General features: G+C 36.3%; 5 protein-coding genes, 1 long non-coding RNA gene and 1 other non-coding gene across 8 annotated transcripts; 3 read left to right on the forward strand and 4 right to left on the reverse strand.

Moving 5' to 3' along the window:
• Positions 1 to 836: 836 nt before the first annotated feature.
• LOC106400119 lies at positions 837 to 3,351 on the forward strand. The gene has a single exon (XM_048761184.1). It carries the CDS (start codon positions 1,782 to 1,784, stop codon positions 2,808 to 2,810), a length of 1,029 nt encoding a protein of 342 aa, XP_048617141.1. The 5' UTR covers positions 837 to 1,781; the 3' UTR covers positions 2,811 to 3,351.
• Positions 3,352 to 3,868: 517 nt separating this feature from the next.
• LOC106432126 (non-functional pseudokinase ZED1) lies at positions 3,869 to 5,330 on the forward strand. Its single transcript, XM_013872964.3, has one exon. It carries the CDS (start codon positions 3,869 to 3,871, stop codon positions 4,874 to 4,876), a length of 1,008 nt encoding a protein of 335 aa, XP_013728418.1. The 3' UTR covers positions 4,877 to 5,330.
• A 434-nt stretch (positions 5,331 to 5,764) lies between these two features.
• Positions 5,765 to 7,131, forward strand: LOC106432125 (non-functional pseudokinase ZRK6). The gene has a single exon (XM_013872963.3). It carries the CDS (start codon positions 5,765 to 5,767, stop codon positions 6,881 to 6,883), a length of 1,119 nt encoding a protein of 372 aa, XP_013728417.1. The 3' UTR covers positions 6,884 to 7,131.
• A 170-nt stretch (positions 7,132 to 7,301) lies between these two features.
• LOC125589377 lies at positions 7,302 to 7,488 on the reverse strand. Its single transcript, XR_007325569.1, has one exon. It is a non-coding gene; the product is annotated as a U2 spliceosomal RNA (small nuclear RNA).
• A 1,522-nt stretch (positions 7,489 to 9,010) lies between these two features.
• Positions 9,011 to 12,566, reverse strand: LOC106432092 (transcription factor bHLH60-like). Of its 2 annotated transcripts, XM_048761185.1 has the most exons (7): positions 11,764 to 12,559; positions 11,570 to 11,683; positions 11,433 to 11,498; positions 10,395 to 10,463; positions 10,201 to 10,272; positions 9,206 to 9,434; positions 9,011 to 9,172 (listed from the first exon to the last, which is right to left on the reverse strand). In XM_048761185.1, the coding sequence occupies exons 1-6, from the start codon at positions 12,217 to 12,219 to the stop codon at positions 9,252 to 9,254; spliced, it is 960 nt and encodes a 319-aa protein (XP_048617142.1). In that variant the 5' UTR covers positions 12,220 to 12,559; the 3' UTR covers positions 9,011 to 9,172; positions 9,206 to 9,251. The 2 variants fall into 2 exon arrangements, with proteins under 2 accessions (XP_048617142.1, XP_013728384.1); XM_013872930.3 differs by having other exon boundaries at positions 9,011 to 9,434; positions 11,764 to 12,566.
• A 3,033-nt stretch (positions 12,567 to 15,599) lies between these two features.
• LOC106430883 lies at positions 15,600 to 17,032 on the reverse strand. The gene is made up of 3 exons (XR_002662234.2): positions 16,957 to 17,032; positions 16,434 to 16,855; positions 15,600 to 16,141 (listed from the first exon to the last, which is right to left on the reverse strand). It is a non-coding gene; the product is annotated as an uncharacterized LOC106430883 (long non-coding RNA).
• A 347-nt stretch (positions 17,033 to 17,379) lies between these two features.
• On the reverse strand, positions 17,380 to 18,140 carry LOC106432101 (ethylene-responsive transcription factor 5-like). The gene has a single exon (XM_022704358.2). It carries the CDS (start codon positions 17,815 to 17,817, stop codon positions 17,395 to 17,397), a length of 423 nt encoding a protein of 140 aa, XP_022560079.2. The 5' UTR covers positions 17,818 to 18,140; the 3' UTR covers positions 17,380 to 17,394.
• Between the last annotated feature and the right edge of the window lie 582 nt (positions 18,141 to 18,722).

Consider the following 18,722-nt stretch of genomic DNA (forward strand, 5'->3'; position numbering starts at 1 on the left):
GAAAAGAGTGATTTAATAGATACTAAACTAAATGTTTGAATTTAATTTATGATGTTTCAATTTTTGTTTTTTCAGTAAAAGAATAATAGTTTATTTGAAAAATTTAATTTATTTTTTACTTTTAAGAATATAATTTATTTTTTCTTTTTGAGTTTTCTATATTTCGTTATATCATATTGTAGAAGACAAATATAGTCTTCATGATTTTAGCTCCAACTATTTTAGTTTCAATATGTTTTTTTTGTTGTTCAGTCTCTTAAATTTCAGGTGCACAAAAAACAGTCTCTTAGTTTTATTTTGCGTAGTAGTAGTCATGTTTGGTTTGGACATGTACTCTGTAGCGATAAGTTTGCAGATATGTTTTTATTTTTGAAATTGTGTGGTCCATAACGTTGCACTATGGTTTTGAAGTTATGGTAGTGTTTGCAGATTTTACCTATGTCCAACTTTATGAACTACTACTATTATTTTCTTTGTGTTTTTAGGTTGTATTACTGATTTTGTAAATGTGGAAGCAAAGAAAGTGGTTTTGTTTTATTGATCAATTTTATCCATTATCGATGCGGTAACGTTTTTAGAAGCTTATAACTGTGAAGGAAACTCTTTAGATACATACCTCCACTGTTTATTTCAAAAACCTCAGTCTATGATATTTGCAGCAGAGCCATTTAGGATGATATATCATTACATTCATTTAAAAAATCAATGTTTGGATAATGACAATCCAGAGGCTCAGTACGTTAAGGAGTTAAATCAATACTTTTACCACCGCAAATCTATCCATCTTTACCAATCTGCAGATGGAAACTATGACAACGACACATATCTTATGATATATTAATGTTATGCAGAGGCAATTTCGAAGAGGTAAAAAATATGGATAAACTATCCTGGAAAAATAGTCAATTCAGGTCCGATCAATGCTAGACCATGATTAAGAATTCACTTAATGGATTCAAAATCATATTGAAGACAGATTATTCAACCAATACATCCACAATAAAGTCCTTAACAGATTACCACATCCATAACTTAAACAAAGCATGCGAAGATTATTACTATTTTAAGAGGATGAATGAATTTATTATCTTCATTCAAAAATATATTCACAAAACAAAAACATGCATTGGTCTATTTTTATTGAATCAATTAGTGAAAATCACTTATATGATTTCTCTTTGACCTAAGAAACTTCGAAACAAAGTAATACATTACTGTTACTAACCACTACCAACTAAATAAAAAAACAATTTTGAACTCAGAAAATAAAACATACGAACCCGGCGCGTAGCGCCGGAATACCACTAGTAATCAATATATCAGCCCCATCTCTTGCCATATGCAAGAAGTGCATTTGCGATGTGGTTTTTCGTAATCGAGTTCTCACGTTAAAATTTAGAACAGTTAAAATTGTTGTTACGCTTAATGAATAATTAGATTTATTAATTAGATTATTGATCATAATTTAATAAAATAAAAAAATTAACCAAAAATTAAAACAAAATTAAAGGTTATTTCTATATACATTTTGTTGTTATCCAGAAAATTAATAATCAGAAAACACATAACTAAAAGTAATAATCAAATAAAATTTTAAAATTTATATAATATTGAATGATTTCAAAGATATATTTATCGATAATGAATATATCGTACAAATAGTTTGCCCTATGTAAAACCTCTCAAGCCCATTTTCCTATGCACGCCGCTTTGATGGATCTCATCCGCTTCAACTCCGCCGTTCAGCCTTCCTCCTCCTGAAGCAGATCTTCTCTTCCGCCATGCTCCTGATGGTGACTGCTCCTGCCCCGTCGCGTTTCAGGCCTCTTCCCGACCCACCACCATGTAAGCTTTTTTGGTTTGAATCTCTCTCTCCCACCATTCCGCCGGACCCACCAGACCCTCCCGACGCTTCCTCTGTTCTCGCTCTGTTTCAATTCCTCAACGCCGCCGCCAGCCTTTCATCCCATGCGTTTCCCAAAATCCAAGATCTGGAGTCTCATTCGCCAATTTTGACGAGTAAGATGAGAGGCGGAGACACTCATCACTTGTCTGTTGGTGTCTCATCTTTTGTCTCTGGGCGTCGATGTACTGCTGGATGCAGTTTGTTATACCACCGGCGCACAGTGTGGTCTCCTTTTCGATCATGTCCTGATGTTCTCTTCCAGGTTTGCCTCTGCGCTTCACTGTCGGTTCATTATTCTGTTGAATGGTATGAAACACGGGTTGTATGGGAGGCACTGGATATGTGGATCATGGTCTTAATTTGTGATATTCCGATGGAGTCTTTCTCCTTAGATTCTACTCTTGTGCTCGTTAGTAGCATCTATATGGCCTCAGTGCCAATCTCAACTGCAGTATGCAGTTTGTTTCTTGTGTTCAATCTGGCTCTTTGTGCTATGTTGGTGTGTGTTTCTTCTTGGTGGCAGATTGAAGAAACACTATCTATGATATTCCTTCTGTTGAAGCCGGTTGAGACGAGTACTTTTCTCTTGGGTGTTTCCTGTCTGAAGCAGTCTATTTTCCCAATATTTCTTCATGTATGGAGCGAATTGGATGAACAAGCATTGCTGGTATTGCAAGGATTTTCCTCCCAGCTAGTGCATTTTTCTGCCTTTGAGGCAGTGATTGTGACCCTTTGGGTTACACTGGATGCAATTTGTCAAAAAGCCTATGAAATTGTTGTTATGCAGTTTTTATGGTCTTCTTTTGTAAGTTGTTTTCTTAAGCTATATCTCTATTATTCAGTCAGTTTATTTGTCTGTTTGGCTTGCTATGGCCTTGTTGTATACTCCTATAATGGAGTTTAAACTCGTTTCAGTATAATGGAAGTATGGTTTGATCAAAAAAAATCGTACAAATAGTTTCAAAATATTTATAATACGTGAGAATTTTTAAATGAAGACATAAACAATAACTTATTATGATAATCTTTTAACTAGTAATAATTCAAGTATTAATTAGTAATTATAAATGTTTATGTCCGCATGTGCGAGTAAAATACCTAGTAAAATAAAATTTTGAATATGATCCAATCCATTGTAGCATACGGGCCTGCAATATATAAACCATAAATGAGAATTTATCTCAATTTATTTTCGCTCTTAATTTTTTTGGCTTTCTTCAAAATTAATTTACGATTGTTCAAAACCGTTGCAGAAACCACTATACGTCCTCGCTCACTCAAGAGCTACATGTTCTGCATGTATAAACAGAACTACGAAACTCGAAACAGCATCCAAAACCAGAATAGACAAGAGTGACAAGACAATGTTTAGAGAACAACGATATGTCTTTTTTTTTTACTATCACAACCAGTGATAAGCTCTTTAACTATCATATGCATGCTTAGAGCATCTTCAATCCCACTGCAAAATTTACTGCAAAACAGTTGTGAACAAACAAAAATGCATTACTCCATATATGCAGTAATGTTTTTTTTTTGGTTCACAACTGCATAGTCAACTTCATTTTGCAGTGAGATTGAAGATGTTTTTTTACGTTATCGAAGAAGCACGTTATGTCTTTTTTTCCTTTCTAGACCATAAGTGCCAATTCTGCTTGATGATTACCGCTAAGGGAGACTGATCTGATATCTAACGCGCATACAAATTCCTATAGCATACTGCAAGATTCTACTTCCAAGGGTTGAGAGATGGACACGGAAACTTTATCAGATCAAATTGGCAATAAAATAAAATATGCGGTGTTAAAATTGAAATATTTAACTGGGTCGTAGAATCAATATCGTAAACTTAGTGACTCAATGTCTAATATATTAAAAACCGTGGGTCAAATTAAAGTATCTTCAGAGTTACGAAGATTCAAAATCACGAACCTCCACATATCTCTCAACCATATCAGTCTAATGGGGAAGAACACGAAGAAGAAGAAGAAGATCAGATCCGATCTGAAGAACGGAGGGCTTCTACTAGCAGAGCTAATCGCTTCCTTCGACGGCAAAACCAATCCGATCCGCTGCTTCTCCTCCGATCAGATCCTCAAAGCGACCAACAACTTCTCCGAAGCCCAAATCATCTCCAGCTGGGGATACTTCACCTGGTACAAAGGCCTAATCGAAGAAAGACCAGTCTCCATCAAGAAATGGTCCAACCAAAACCTCTCAAGCTTCACCGAAGCCTATCGCGACATCTCCGTATCCTCCCAGATGAGCGGCCACAAGAACGCACTCAAGCTTCTCGGCTGCTTCTTGGAGTTCGACCTTCCCTCTCTAGTCTGCGAGTTCACGGCACACGGACCTCTCAACAGAGACGGAGGCCTCCTCTCGAGGCCCTTACCGTGGAGAGCGAGGGTGAAGATCGCTAAAGAGATCGCCAGCTCCGTGGCGTATCTCCACACGGCGTTTCCGGAGACTATAATCCACCGGAATATAAACCCGACGAACATCTTCGTCGACGAGGATTGGACGGCGAAGCTTTCTGATTTCTGGTTCTGTGTTGCGATTCCTGAAGGGGAGCTGTATGTGGAAGACGATGTGAAGGGTGTGATTGGGTTTGTTGATCCTGATTATTACTGGACGATGAAAGTTACCGAGAAGGTTGATGTTTACAGCTTTGGAGTTGTGATGTTGGTGTTGTTGTCTGGGAGAGCTGCTGTGTTTAACGAACCAGGGGAGGCGCCTATGTCGCTTAATGATCATGTCTCTGAAGTGATGGAGAGAGGTGGGTTTGAGGAGGTTGTTGATAAAGAGGTGTGGAGTGTTTCGGATGGTGATGATGAATTGGTTGTGAGGAAGTTGCAGGTTGAAGCGTTTCTTAGGTTGGCGTTGAGGTGTGTAAGGTTTAAGAAAGAGGATCCGGTGAGTGGTATGATTGAAGTTGCTAAAGAGCTCAAGTTGATTGAGAATCTCTCGTAATTAGTCCTTATTAGTTTTGCTGTCTGGAAGAGATGCTGTCATTAACGGACCAGGGGAGAATCTTATGCATAATGCATGTGTGTGAGGTAATGGAGAAAGGTGGATTTGAAGAGGTGAGATTGATAAGGAGATTTGGAATGTTTTGGATGGTGATGAATCGGTTGTGAGAAAGTCACAGGCTGAAGCGTTTCTTGGTAAAAGAAAGAGTATCCAGTGAGTGGTATGATTGAAGTTGCTAAAGATCTCAAGTTGATTGAGAAGCTCTCGTAATTAGCCCTTATTAGTTTATATGTTCTTGAAGATTGTTAACCTCTTGGAATCTAGAGATGTGTCCATGTGTTTTTAAGTTTTTGTTGATACTTGTCTTTGTCAAGAACAAAGATGCCATACTTGTTATTACGTGGGCAACCGAAAGATGGTAAATTTTAATCCAATGTGAACACATTTCGACTCATTATGGTGGCTGTGAAAGTCAACTATTTTCTTTAGCCGACTAACGTGTGAACACGCTTTTGTCTACTAGACCCACTTTATTCGGTAATAAACTTAAGCCTAATGTGCAGTTTTTATATGGCTTCGTTCTCTTATTCTGCAGCGTTCATGGCGCTTTCCCTTGTGAGAGGTATGATTTTGATTCTGAATTTCCACTTCGTGGATATTATACTGGTTCAGATTCCAATTCTTGTGTTCATGTTTCTCTTTAATCTTTGGTGTTCATTAGCTCCACTAGTTGCAATAAAGCTTATCAACTCATATAGAACATTTTTTAAAACCCAGTCTACTTTTCTCCATTACAAAACCAATGACTTGAACCATTCTCTCTTTGTTTTTCAGCTGTTTGAGAACGGATTAATGGAGCCACAAATAGCTGTGTAGAGAGTCTATAAGATGAATTGGTTGAGAACAAACCGAACTGGAGGCAAGGCAAGGCAGAGAAACGTCAAAGAGAATGGGGAGGTGATTCTGAAGGAGCTCATTGAGTGCTGTGATGGAAAATGTAATCCTATCAAGAACTTCTCTTCTGATCAAATCATCAAAGCAACAAATAACTTCTCCCAAAGTAACCGCGCTTCCCGGATTGATATTTATTACCGTTGCTATAAAGGTATCCTCGATGACCGTCCTGTTCTCGTCAAGAAAGGGAAATACACACTTGATACGAAAGAGATTTGTCGAGACATAGCGATATCATCGATGGTGAGTGGTCATAAGAACTTCCTCAAGTTGTTGGGATGCTGTCTCGAGTTCACACCTCCTGCCTTAGTTTTTGAGTATGCGGAGATTATAACTCTTGGTCCACTAATTACATCTAACCCCAGAAACATGAGGAGGATAAAGATAGCAAGAGAGGTCGCAAACGCTTTGACTTACCTTCACACTGCTTTCCCAAGGGCTTTCATCCACTCAAATCTAGATCATTTCACCATCTTCTTAGATGGTAATGGAATCGCAAAGCTTGGGAATTTCTGTAACTGTGTCTCTATTCCCGAAGGAGAGGTCTTCGTTCATGATGATGCATTGAAGAAATACCATGACTTTAGGACCAATACCTTAAAGCAAACGCATGGACTTGGTGTGTGTTACGTACCGGTCATCGATCCTGAATACAAGTCAACCGGTAAGGTCACGACAACGACGGATATGCATAGCTTTGGAGCGTTCATGCTAGCTCTTGTGCAGGTAAAGGAAGTTGATGATGAGCTATCTATGTCTTCGGATATGCTGAGAGCATTAGCTGAGTTATTCATCAAACCTCATGATGATGCTCGTTTACCGCTTCACCATCATGTTTCCAAGATACTGAGGAAGTTTGGGTATGCAGAGGTTATGGGTTCAGATATTAGTAGTAGAGACATGGGCAACGTGGCTGCTTCGCCGGTAAAAGAGTTTTTTAGATTAGCGTTGAGATGCATAGGATGCAACTTAGGAGACCCGTTGACTAGCATGATTCAAGTGGCTAAAGAGCTCAGACTGATTGAGAAATCTGCATATGGAGACGTCAGATGAGCCATACTTCAAGTCAAGTCAGAGACGAGCAAGTTCACAGGTTTACTTCAGAAAGAGAAGTACCTGATAGAGAATCCGATGTCGTTGCATACCATCATGGGCTAACCATTTCACTAGCCCTTATTCTGATATTCATAATCACAATTTTGACATATACAGTTAAAGTTTGAATGAAATTATGTCCTATATTTTGATTTTCCTGCAATACCTTGTTTTACTTTTTATACCCTAATATATTAATTTCCACATACCGTACTTGCTACGTCTGCAAAAAAAAACTGGTTAAAGAGAATTGGAACATACAAAGTTTAGTGTTAATGGGCTTTATAACGCGTACTAACCTACACTTGAGACCATCTACGTTTAAACAACATTTAATACTATGCCGGAATATTGTCAAAATTGAACTAAAGATTTGGTGGGTTGAGCCAATTCCGTGCAATAGTGCAACGCATGGGCGACTAACAAAAACTCAAATAGCAAGTAGGTTTTCGCCCTAAAAAAATAGAGTTAATATCGTGTGGCCCGATGAACCACATATCAGATATTAAACTGATAAGAACAGATACTACACTTGATCTTAGCCAAAAGGCCGAGAAAGGTATGATTTGCCATGAGGGCTCAGCTTCTTATTTATAGTCCAAGCTTATGACCACTGCTTCTTTATCTCACCGATGTGGGACTTTAGAATAGCCTTCTTTCTATAAACAAAGATAAAAACGATGACGTTCTGGGCTACTATTATTTTATCTCAGTCGGTTCCTTTGTCACATTGATCACCAAAAACACAAAGAATTGGTGTGTTAGTCGTAACAAGAGCTTCACTAAGAATCTCAACATGTTTGGCTCATATCTTACATTCACTACCACTGCAGTCTTCACTAAGAATCTCAACATGTTTGGCTCATATCTTGCATTCACTACCACTGCAGTCTTCACCTATTTGCTCATTTTGCTGCTTCACATTGTGTCTCGAAACTGGTGATACCAATACCTTGCCGATACCAAATGTACGAGGAGATTCCAGTTCGTCAAGCTACTCATCGCTCGTGTATCCTCTTAGTTGTATCACATATGAGTTCCTCGGCATTCTAGAGACGTCTCCTCCTACCTCTACAATTCTCTCTGCTACATTGATTGATGATGGTGGAACGTATGAAACAGGTGCTGCATTAAGGGAAGCTAACTCATCATAACTTCTGCTGCGAAATACTCTGACGAGGACGAGAAAAAAAAAACTCTGACGAGAAACAGAGAAACAAAGAAACAAAAGGGTATAGTGAGTGCAAAGAAGAGCACAGAGTTAAAGAAAAAGGATTTGAATCTTGTTACCTCGGCGTTAAGATTTTATAGGACACTTCCAAGGGACATGATCAGGACAAAACTCATCAGGTGTGAAGTTTAAGAGTACCCTTTTGGCGATCTACAAGTGAGAGATTGTAACATTCAGTAAACTTTAGTATCCTCTCATGTGAAGAGAATATACATAACGATCTAAACACATGTTTATTGATGTTGTACCGTGTTTTAAAGCTGTCTCCCGGATCCAAAACTTACGTCTCCAATAGGGATAGGCAAAAACTTTGTAATCTATGATAGGATCGGAGACAGGATCCAAAGTATAGCGTTCGAAAGTGTTTGATACAGAGGTCTGTTTTGAGATAGAGCGATATCTCCAGAGAAGCAACTTCTCCAACCTTATTCAATGCATACATCTACTGACATTCAGAAACTGGAACGTCAATTTTTTTTTAAAACTTTAGAAAGAAAAAAACAATTTTCCGCTACCGGTTTCGAACCCGGAAAATCCGTCAATGAGACAAGTTTTAACCAGTGTGCTACAGCGGATCTTATGACTAGTTGTTATTCTTGAATGTATATAAATTAAAACGTTCCGTAGAGAATAGTTCAAGTTAATGGTTATGCAGTGGAGACAAGTTATTAGATGTCCACCAAGCCATTCTAGGTCTCTATACAAATTCCAAAGTATGAAAGCATAAGCCACCAAACACTAGTTCATTGAATGTCTTCAAATCTTTAAATTGCAAAATTTTACATATTTCTTTTGGGTCTCAGACTTCAATCACATGTGCAATTAGATGAAAATGTAAATAATACACTGGGAAATCTGGTAAAAGTACGAAATAATCATATACCAGTTTTGTCTCTCTGAGTGAAATGATTGATACCTTCTTAACAGATATCTATTTGTATACAAAGCTTACACGATATATATACACATTCATAATCTATTATCGTTTTTCCCCAAACTTAAAACTACATTTTGACCTGATCTGGGTGCAAATTAGCATACATTTTGACCTGATATGGGTGCAAATTAGCAGAACCCACCATCAAACTGTTGTGGTCATTGGCCATGATCTTGATCCTCTTCTTTTCCCCAAGCCCGCTGGTTCAAGCCATCAAAAGGCCATTGTTGCGGTTGTTGCAGTTGCCGGTGATGATAGGACTGTTCGGTCTCAGTCACTTGATGAGGCCAAACAACTTGCATTGCGGTACCGTTGAAGCTCCCATCCATTAAGGAACCGTTCTGAAAAAGAAGCCAAACCCGGAAAAGATATCAGCTCAGGGATCATTCATTCATAGAGATATTAATCTAGTGTAGGAAGTCAACTGTAGTTGCGGTGTTATTATAATCCTAAAAGAACAAGGTTTAATGAGAGGGACCCCTAGCTATTTATTGGTATGTAATGTACAAGCTGTAAGCAGAAAGAGAGAGCATTTATTAACTTTAGATAGAATCCACAGGTGATTATGAGATTTGACCAAAAAAAAAAAAGATACGTGAAAAGGAAAAACTATGAATTTAATGAAACAACCAGATCTTTGGAAGAGACCCACAGACATTACTGAGGAATAATTTTTTTAAAAAAAAATCTATCAAATCATCAAACCTCATCAATATACACATCTGACATGAGTCACAGAAGACACAGAAAGGTTTACAGAAGAATGGTGGTCCGAGTTCTGACCCACTAAGCTGTTTGTGTGCTGTAATTTTGCAGAGTGTGTGTGGGTGTGTGTTGTGTATTTATTTTCCCTGAGTTTTCTTCATAAGACTAGAAGCTGAACTTCCTATGCCATGCTCTAAAATGGTCTGAGTTTAATGTTTGTATCAATAAATAACCTAGAAGCTACCAAAAGAGGTATAAGAAGGATGTAAGTATTGTGTGAGAAACAAATGCTTATGCATAAGAAGGTCTGAGTTTCTTTCCTATGGTTTACTCAAATGAGAAACAAATGCTTATGTATAAGAAGGATGTAAGTAGTACTGTGTTAGATTAGAAGATACTTACTTCTGAAGCCAATATAGTGTCTAGATTAAAGTCGATTCTGGGGTTTACTGAAGCAAGTCTCATTGATAGCATCTGTGGGGAAAAAACAAGTTACAATTTGATGAGATTGTTGACCTTTTAGCTGTGTCTTTAAAGGCTATTGTACAATATATATAGGTATATAAAGAACAAAAATGGACCACGGAAAGTCTCACCTCTACTTGACGTTGTAAAGACTGGACATGGTTAATGATTTCATCCAGCACCAAAGCTGTACCTTGAATCTGCAAGTCAAAGACTTTCTGGTAAGCTTAGGATTCATATTAGGTTCACACTTGCTTTCACACAACCAACACCTTTCTAAGCAGCTACCTATTTGTTAAGAGTATTCAATATTTCAAATAGAAGAATACTCCAAGAAACATGCAAGGGGATGACCCTATATTCTAAAGTTAAAACTTTACCAAGTTTCAAAAGTAACTCTAGCGGTGGTTCATGGAACAATCAATCAAAGTCCTCACAGCTCACCAATAAATACAAAACTAAACTAACAAACACTGATGTTTGCATAACATCATCTCAATCCATATCTCACCAATAATTGCTGCTAACTTCTAACACCAGTTGATTAAATTAGCTGTCTAGGGGGAGTGTCACATCCATGTTTCCAACTAATTAGGTATGTGTGGGACTCAAAAGCAATATCATTTTTTGTAAAGGATCTCCGAAGAGTCATTGTCTTAGATACCTAACGTGTTAGAGACGATACTACCCCTTCCTCACCTTCCACACCAAGCTTGCAACTTTCTTTTCCCACTTATCAACCAAAAGATGGACCCCAAAACACACTTTTATCCACCAAAACCTGTCCCCCAAACCCAAAACCTTAATGGCACATTACAGCTTAGCATCCCCATTTCTAAAGGTCACATTCTCTTCATTAGTATAGACTAATACACCAAGGTCAATGAACACATTTTATGAGAAGAGGAAAAAAGAATTATAAAAGCCATCTCCAATCATCTCCCTGTGACTAGTTTTAACCTTAAAGCTAAGTGTGTACCCATTGATATACTTAAATAATAAAGTTGAGATCTTTGGCACACTAGAAAACCACGTTTCTTCATATAAAAACTATATAATAGTATATTCTAACTTTTAGGATGAATCTATTAAGGAAATATTATGTCGTTAAGCACCAAATGATTAATTAGCATGTATGTTGATTACACGTTAATATCTGAGAGAGAAACCTTATCACAGCCTGGGACAAGTTCTTGTAGCAGCTTCATACGTGCATTAATCTTCTCTCTTCTTGCCTATAATACAATGTTTAGTGATGAATTAGCGATTAATCAAGATCAAAACTTTGTGAAAGATGCAAAGTTACTCGTTCTGCTAAGCTATGGCTATCTGTTGCTTGACCACGGCGAGCTCTAACATGAACATACGGCAGATTCTCGTTCTCTTCAGAGCTTTTGTTCTTCTTCGTCCAGCTTTTAGCCTAGACATGTTATTGGGCATGAATGAATCAATGTCTGGAAATCGAATGTAAAAGAAACCAAAAGTGTGTCTGACTCTCACCTTCTTGTCGGAATCTTTCCTCTTGCCAGATCGATTGTTCACCGCTTGAGATGAATCGGTCTCAGCAGGCTCGGTTTTGACGCTGGAGTTGGAAGGTAACGAGCTCGTACCGGAAACGTTACCGTTTTGGTGATGCTCAGTGGAGAAACGAGCTGCTCGGTCCATGAGGACTGAGTCAGAAGGAAAAGTCAGAGTCCCGTAAGAGTGAAGCGGCGGTGGAGAGATTCCGGTGACGGCCGCCGCTTGAGAAGAAGAAGACGGCGAATCAGTGAAACGGAGAAGGTTTACGGCTTGTGTAGGCGGAAGCTCAAGCAACGCCGTGAACCCGCCGGCGTTCTCCGGAGGTAGCGCTAATTGTCGAAATTCATCTCCGAGATGAAGCGATTCAAGCCTTGTAGCTTCCCGGGTCGCCCCACCTCCGTAGGATCTAGCTTCAAATTCTCCGGTCAGATCCATAAACGGAAGCTCACGAACAACAACACCGACTCAATCTCAGAAGAAGGAGAGAGAGAGGGTTGAGTAGATAAAGGTTTGAACTTTGTCAGTAAGCGAGCATAAATCGCCGGCGAGGAAGGCGCGTCAATGGCGGTCAAAGAGTCTGCATTGAAGTTCACTCTTTCTTTCTTACAGAGCTTTCCAGAAGAAGGTATTGTTGTTTCTTAAGAGAGACTCTCTTTCTCTTTCTCTTTCTCTTTCTGAGAGATAAAAAAAAAGAACTCCGTAGCTAACTTGAGTAGGGACGAAAGCAACGTTAGCTAGTGGAGAAGAAGACACTGTTCGATAGAGAGAGCGAGAGAGGTGTAAACCAGTTTTGGTTTTTGTACGGTACGGTACGGTTTTTAACCCATGAAAAAACTTTTTTTTTTGTTGGATCCTAATGGATATTAGTTGGGCATTTTGGGCTTAACCCATGATTATAAGTTTTAACACATTATTTCAAAATATTATAATAATTATTGTATAGTACTATTATACAATAATTTACTCGACATACCATATCAGTAAAAACTCTATTAATTTACAATAGTGGGACTATGAAATTTTATTAATTTATAGACTCATAATTTATAGAGATATTAATTTTCAAAAAGTTTCATTTTTTAGATTTTTATACTTTTAGAATTGTTTTCTTTATGAAATAAGAAAATGTAGCTAATTTTGTCGTATATATATTAATTATATTTTAGAAATTTGACTTTTATATCATTTTTGTTATATTGTTTGGTGTATACAAAATATGTTTCATATAATTTAAATGTAATTTAGATATAATTTTACTAAATATTACTCTCTCTAGTTTAAAATATAATAGTTTTACTTAAAAGCACTAATATCAAAAAAATTGTTAGTTTTAAAAAAAGTATCATTTAATCAATAAATTTAAACCATTATAAAAAATCCATGTTCGGAACTACGCTAGGCGCTATTCGGGCGGCAACCCCGGACCTAGCGAATTACCAAAAAATCGGTGAGTATTCAGAGATTACGCGAAGCCTAGTTTTAAATACAGTTTAATATATTTCTAATATATTTAGCTAATTTTAAATATGAAGACACATGTTCCTAGACATAATTATATATATTTTTTTATATATAATTTTAAACAGCCTCTTTTTGATTCGTCGAACATCTAGATTACGGGGTGTTTGGTACGAAAAAATTCCTAAATAAAGTAATTATGTGTTTTTTTTTGGGTTTGATAGCTAATTGTAATTATTTAGTAATGAATAATTACGCCAAATCTGTAAAAAATAATCAACTGTGTTTCAACTTTACACGACGAAAAAAAAACTTAGGCGGTCTAGGCGGGAATTAGGCGGTCAACGCGGGTCAACGCGGATCAACGCCTAGCTACACAGTTTTGGGCCAGTCAACCTCCGAACAACGCCTAGGCAGCCGCGTTTTTGAATATGGTAAAAAATCTAACATTATTTCATTGGTCACACAATATCCAATAAATGAAAAAGGTACATTGAAATAAGTAAACTACTTATATTGTGAAACAAACTTTTTTTTGCTAAAACTACCTACAATTAAAAACAGAGGGAGTATCAAAATATATTGAAGTATTAATAAAAATAGAGTTGAACTTCATTGTGAATATAAATAAATAATACAATGTTTTATTTGTATTTATATTAATTATATATATATATATATATATATATATAAATGATTAATTTATAATTTTAATGGGACTATATAGTTACATAAAAAAATTTAAAAATATATTATCTTATTATTTTATCGATTTGTTTCGTATTTTGAATTGGCCCAATTTGAAACAGTAAAAATTGATTAATTTAGCTTAATTATTAATTTATCGGGTACGCCATTCTACTGTAACATATTTAGTCCAGTTTCGTAGATTTGATTTTTTTTTTCCGTCAACAGATTTGATTTATTCTTACGCAGGACCAGCATGCTGTCTCTGACCTCTCTTATTATTACTAGAGTCTTTGTCCGCGCTACGCGCGGAAAATGAGGGTTGAAGAAATTATTAAGTAACATTTTTTAATATTATTAAGAAATTATTTGCTAAGTTCAATTATGTTTTGTTTGGAAGTTGACATTTTCTATAAGTTTTTGACATAGGTGGATGGATTAAAATGTCATGAAATAGATGATAATAAATTAGTTTAAAGGAAGAAAAACAGATGAGAAAATATTTTGTTGCAGTCAAGCAGAATGAAATATATTGAGGAACAATAATGTTTTTAGGTTGAAAAGAATTGTACACCATAAAGGTCACACTTATCAAAGCCACCTATGCGATCAAGTTTGATAACTCAATTAGTTATGAAAAGATACTGTGAATAATATATTATTTTATCAGTTACAAAAAAAAAAAGAATATATTATTATAATTCACTTAAACTTATAATCATAAAACTTTGGTTTGAACGCTGGTGGATTGCATATCTGGTGGACTACGAAATACATTCATAATTTAAAATGGTATGATTTTGAATAAAGAAATACTATATCTTAGGAGTCATGACACACCTTTTGGTTTGTTGCGTGATCCGAGTGGACGTCCTCTTTTTTCTTTTTATGTGTGTTCCCTGTAGAAGTTTGGAAACAAAAAATTTTAGGTGTTAAAATTATTTTATTTTTCTTGCAAAAGAGCTTGATTTTTTTTTTTGAGGAGTTGGTTGCATTGTTATCCTATCGCGATGGAATAGGGAATGGATGCTTGTGCATGGTCGGATTAGTAAATATTTTAAAGTTTTTCGTTTTGTCGAATAAGTATATTTATGAATTTGGCTACTTAACGGGAGTTAGGGGATTTGGGGTTTATGTAGCAGAATATTGGCATTATGTAATATTGACATGGCTATTAATATTGATGACACATTATATCGCTAAATATGACATATATAATTATATTTAATGTTAATTTATAATTTTGGTTAAGGTAATAACTCATATATTACAATTCATGTTGATATTGTTTTTTTAGTAAATTTTCAAATTATGATAATAATTCATACATCATCACTAAAATAATTATATTCGAATATGATAATCAATTTCGAAATATTGTTTTGTTTTAATATAATTATACAACTTCATAACTAAACTTTAAAAAAAAACAAAATTTTATACTTAAATAAATACTTAATCGTTACATCTTTAGTATTTTATATATCAACAATTTTAAAAAATTATTTTTAATTTTTGATAACTATACAATTATTTTTAAAAATTTATTAATTATAAGTAACCAAAATAGATAGATAGAAAAATCTATCTAAGTCTAAGATTTTAGATATATACATATATATTCTTAAAATAATTTCAGAAAACAAATCTATTTTTATTTTAAGTTTAGTTAATTTATATTTAGTTAATTCTATTATATGTAGTTAAAACAAATACTAAAATACGATTCTTGGTATAGTATACAAATAATTCAATGAAAAAAATAATCTATGATTTTTCAAAAATTGATTACTAACCTTTTTTAGTTTTATCAGATTTGTCGAGAGCAGCTTCATCCCATCTATAGTGAAATTCTTAATTTTGTAGTTTATATGTAATTATACTACAATATATTTTAATTTCTATGTTATTAGGTTATCAAAACGATATATGAGTTATGTATTTAAAAAAAAAATTCATCGTTTATATGGTTGTTGTGTTTTCAGGAATTTCCAATTTACGTTCCTTCAAGACTTTTGATCTTAAGTTTTGCAAGGCTTTTGAATTTTTTTAGAACAATACGACTTATCATTCGAAATTGGAAGATGCAACTATTATTATTTACTTACGAATTCTGTCAGCAATTTGTTATAAGAAGAATTCACCGGCTATACGGCGAGGGTTCAAACTGATACTTGCAAATATCAAATCCGAAGCAAATGCCACAACACATCTGTATAACAACGTGGCTTGTCAGATTATCAATTTGCTATGCACAAATAAATCCAACTTTCAGAAAGAACAGCATTCTATAGATTTGTCAATGTTATTTAAAAAGTCTGATGATATTTTAAGAGTCTCAACTATGATCTAAATTTATCAATCAATGATCCTATAAACACCATCAGTTCACTCGTCTCCAGTGACTGTTGCTTTTTTTAGACGCTGAGAGGGATGTTACCAAACGAATAATAGCTATGGTTCAGGTGATTTACACATATGAAGTAGATGGTGGAGGTACTTACCGATGCAAGGCTTGGTCATCAGAAAGCTTTCCCTTTGCTCTAAACCAATACCTTAGTCTGCAAGAAGACTTTGTGAGAATAATAAAACAAAACCAAAAAAAGTAAAGAGAATTTGATGCAAGTGATGAGTTTCATGTGTAATCAATCACATGAACCAGGTTAGTAAAGGTGAGATATACCACTACCACATCTCTACTTACTCCTCTTCTCATAGCATTAAAGACATAAATGATGCTTGTGATGAGATCGCTATTAGTTGGTGCGGATGGAGAGATCTTGGAGCTGCTTTGGATCGACTTCCGAGGGAGTTCTGGTTAGTGCACATTGCGCAGTGGTTGTCTTTGGGAAAGCTATTACATCCCTTATGGAACTCGCACCTGCCAGCATCATTACCATCCTATCTAATCCATTAGCAATTCCACCTGCAAACAATATACCAGATGCTCATCAACCATGCTTGAACAATCTTGTTCATCATCATCATCATCATCATCACAAGAGTGGCATCAAGTTATTGACATACCATGAGGAGGAGCACCCATGTCAAGAGCCTCCAGAAGATAGCCAAACTTTGCTTCAGCCTGTTTGTAGAAAACAGCATGAGAAAAGGCTTTTCTGTAATAATCAATCAAACAAAGTGATTCTAACCTCTTGAGATGCCAATGATCTCTAGAACCTTTTCTTGGACATCCCGCTTATATATCCTTAAACTTCCTCCACCAATCTAGTATACATCAAGACAGTGTATCAAAACAATCTCCAAAAACATTGTTCCATGAAAAAGTAAAATGGCCAAGCTGTTTATGTACCTCGACGCCATTATAGACCATGTCATAGGCAAGAGCTCGTGCAGAAGGTAAGTCATCCATATATTCAGGCCTAGGAGCTGTGAATGGATGATGTAATGCCTAAAGAGACATTTTTCATATTAGCAAACAACATAAAATGGCTATTAATCTCATTATATGAATTGGCGGACCTCAAGCCTCTTAATATAGGTTGAGTAAGAAAGTAAAGATCCGATTGTTTGCTTTCTCGCGAGATGAGCGATGGACGTCGGCGAGATCGGCGGGGAAAGGTGGTGGTTGGAGAGAACGGTTTCTCCGGTGCAACGGGTTGTCGTAAAAGTATGTTCTTCCTCTCCGTCTCGCTTCCGTTTGTTCTGTCCAACGTCAGCGTGTTGATTCCACGTCCCTACCTCAAGCGGGAAATTCACAATGGCCTTAGACCCTCGAAGTTTAAACGCTGCTTGGTCGTAAGCCCTAGCGGCTTCGATCTTCGTGTCAAACGTCCCGAGCGAAACCCTAGTTCCCCGACGGTTCGGATCTCGGATCTCCGCCGCGAATTTCACCCACGGCCTCATCCTCACTCCTCTGTAATGCATCTTCTCTTCCGCGGACACATGTACGGGAAGCTGCTCTGGCTGGGGATTTGCGGTTGCTAATTGGATCCACTCGGTTCTGTTCGGCGGCTCGATCTTCAACGGCGGTTTCCGGTTCGATCTCGAGGCTGAACCAGAAACACCGCGTGGATTCGATTGAAACGTGAAAGATGATTCGCTCGATGCTAGATGAGACTTTATGATAAGCAAATGAACTTTATGAGACTTAGATGTGGAAGCGAAGGAGAATCGGAAGTGGTGTAATGGGAGGAAGACGAAACAGAGAGGTCCTTGTGTTGTGTGAATGAACGAATGACATGGCAAAAAGAACTCATCCTATTGGATGATTTTCCATGCTGAGGTGGATAGGCTCAATGGAGCTCATATATCCCTTTTAATATAGTATAGATTTTTTTTAACACTAGAAGATTATATTCATCAAAGTGAGAAACATACAGATTGATACAGAGTCGGTGAGTTTAACCAAAACCCCCGGAAACAAAGCCAGCGGATGAAGGACAATCCCTGGAAACTAAAGCCGGCGGAAAGAAGATAATTCCCCGGAAACTAACCCAAACAAACACAGTGATTATACAAAACATAAGTAAAATCATAAACAACAAGACACTCAAGAAGCTGAAGAAGCTGGAAATCAGGAGGAGAAGAGATAAGCGTATCAACTAAATAAATTGAAAATAAATTGTTCAATTAAATAAATTGAAAATAAAATCAATAATGAGTCGTCTTTCATTATCAGTAGTTAATGACATGAATGGGTTATATCAGCTTCCTGACTTTTCACGAACAATGAGTGTATATCGAACTATCGAAGAATGAAAGCTTTTTGAATTTCTTTTTTAATGGCAATTTCTTTTAAAGGATGGAAGCTTTATGTATTTTGATTTTAC

The sequence above is a fragment of the Brassica napus genome, chromosome C6, assembly GCF_020379485.1.
Source record: "Brassica napus cultivar Da-Ae chromosome C6, Da-Ae, whole genome shotgun sequence".
In the NCBI taxonomy this organism is placed as follows: Eukaryota; Viridiplantae; Streptophyta; class Magnoliopsida; order Brassicales; family Brassicaceae; genus Brassica; species Brassica napus.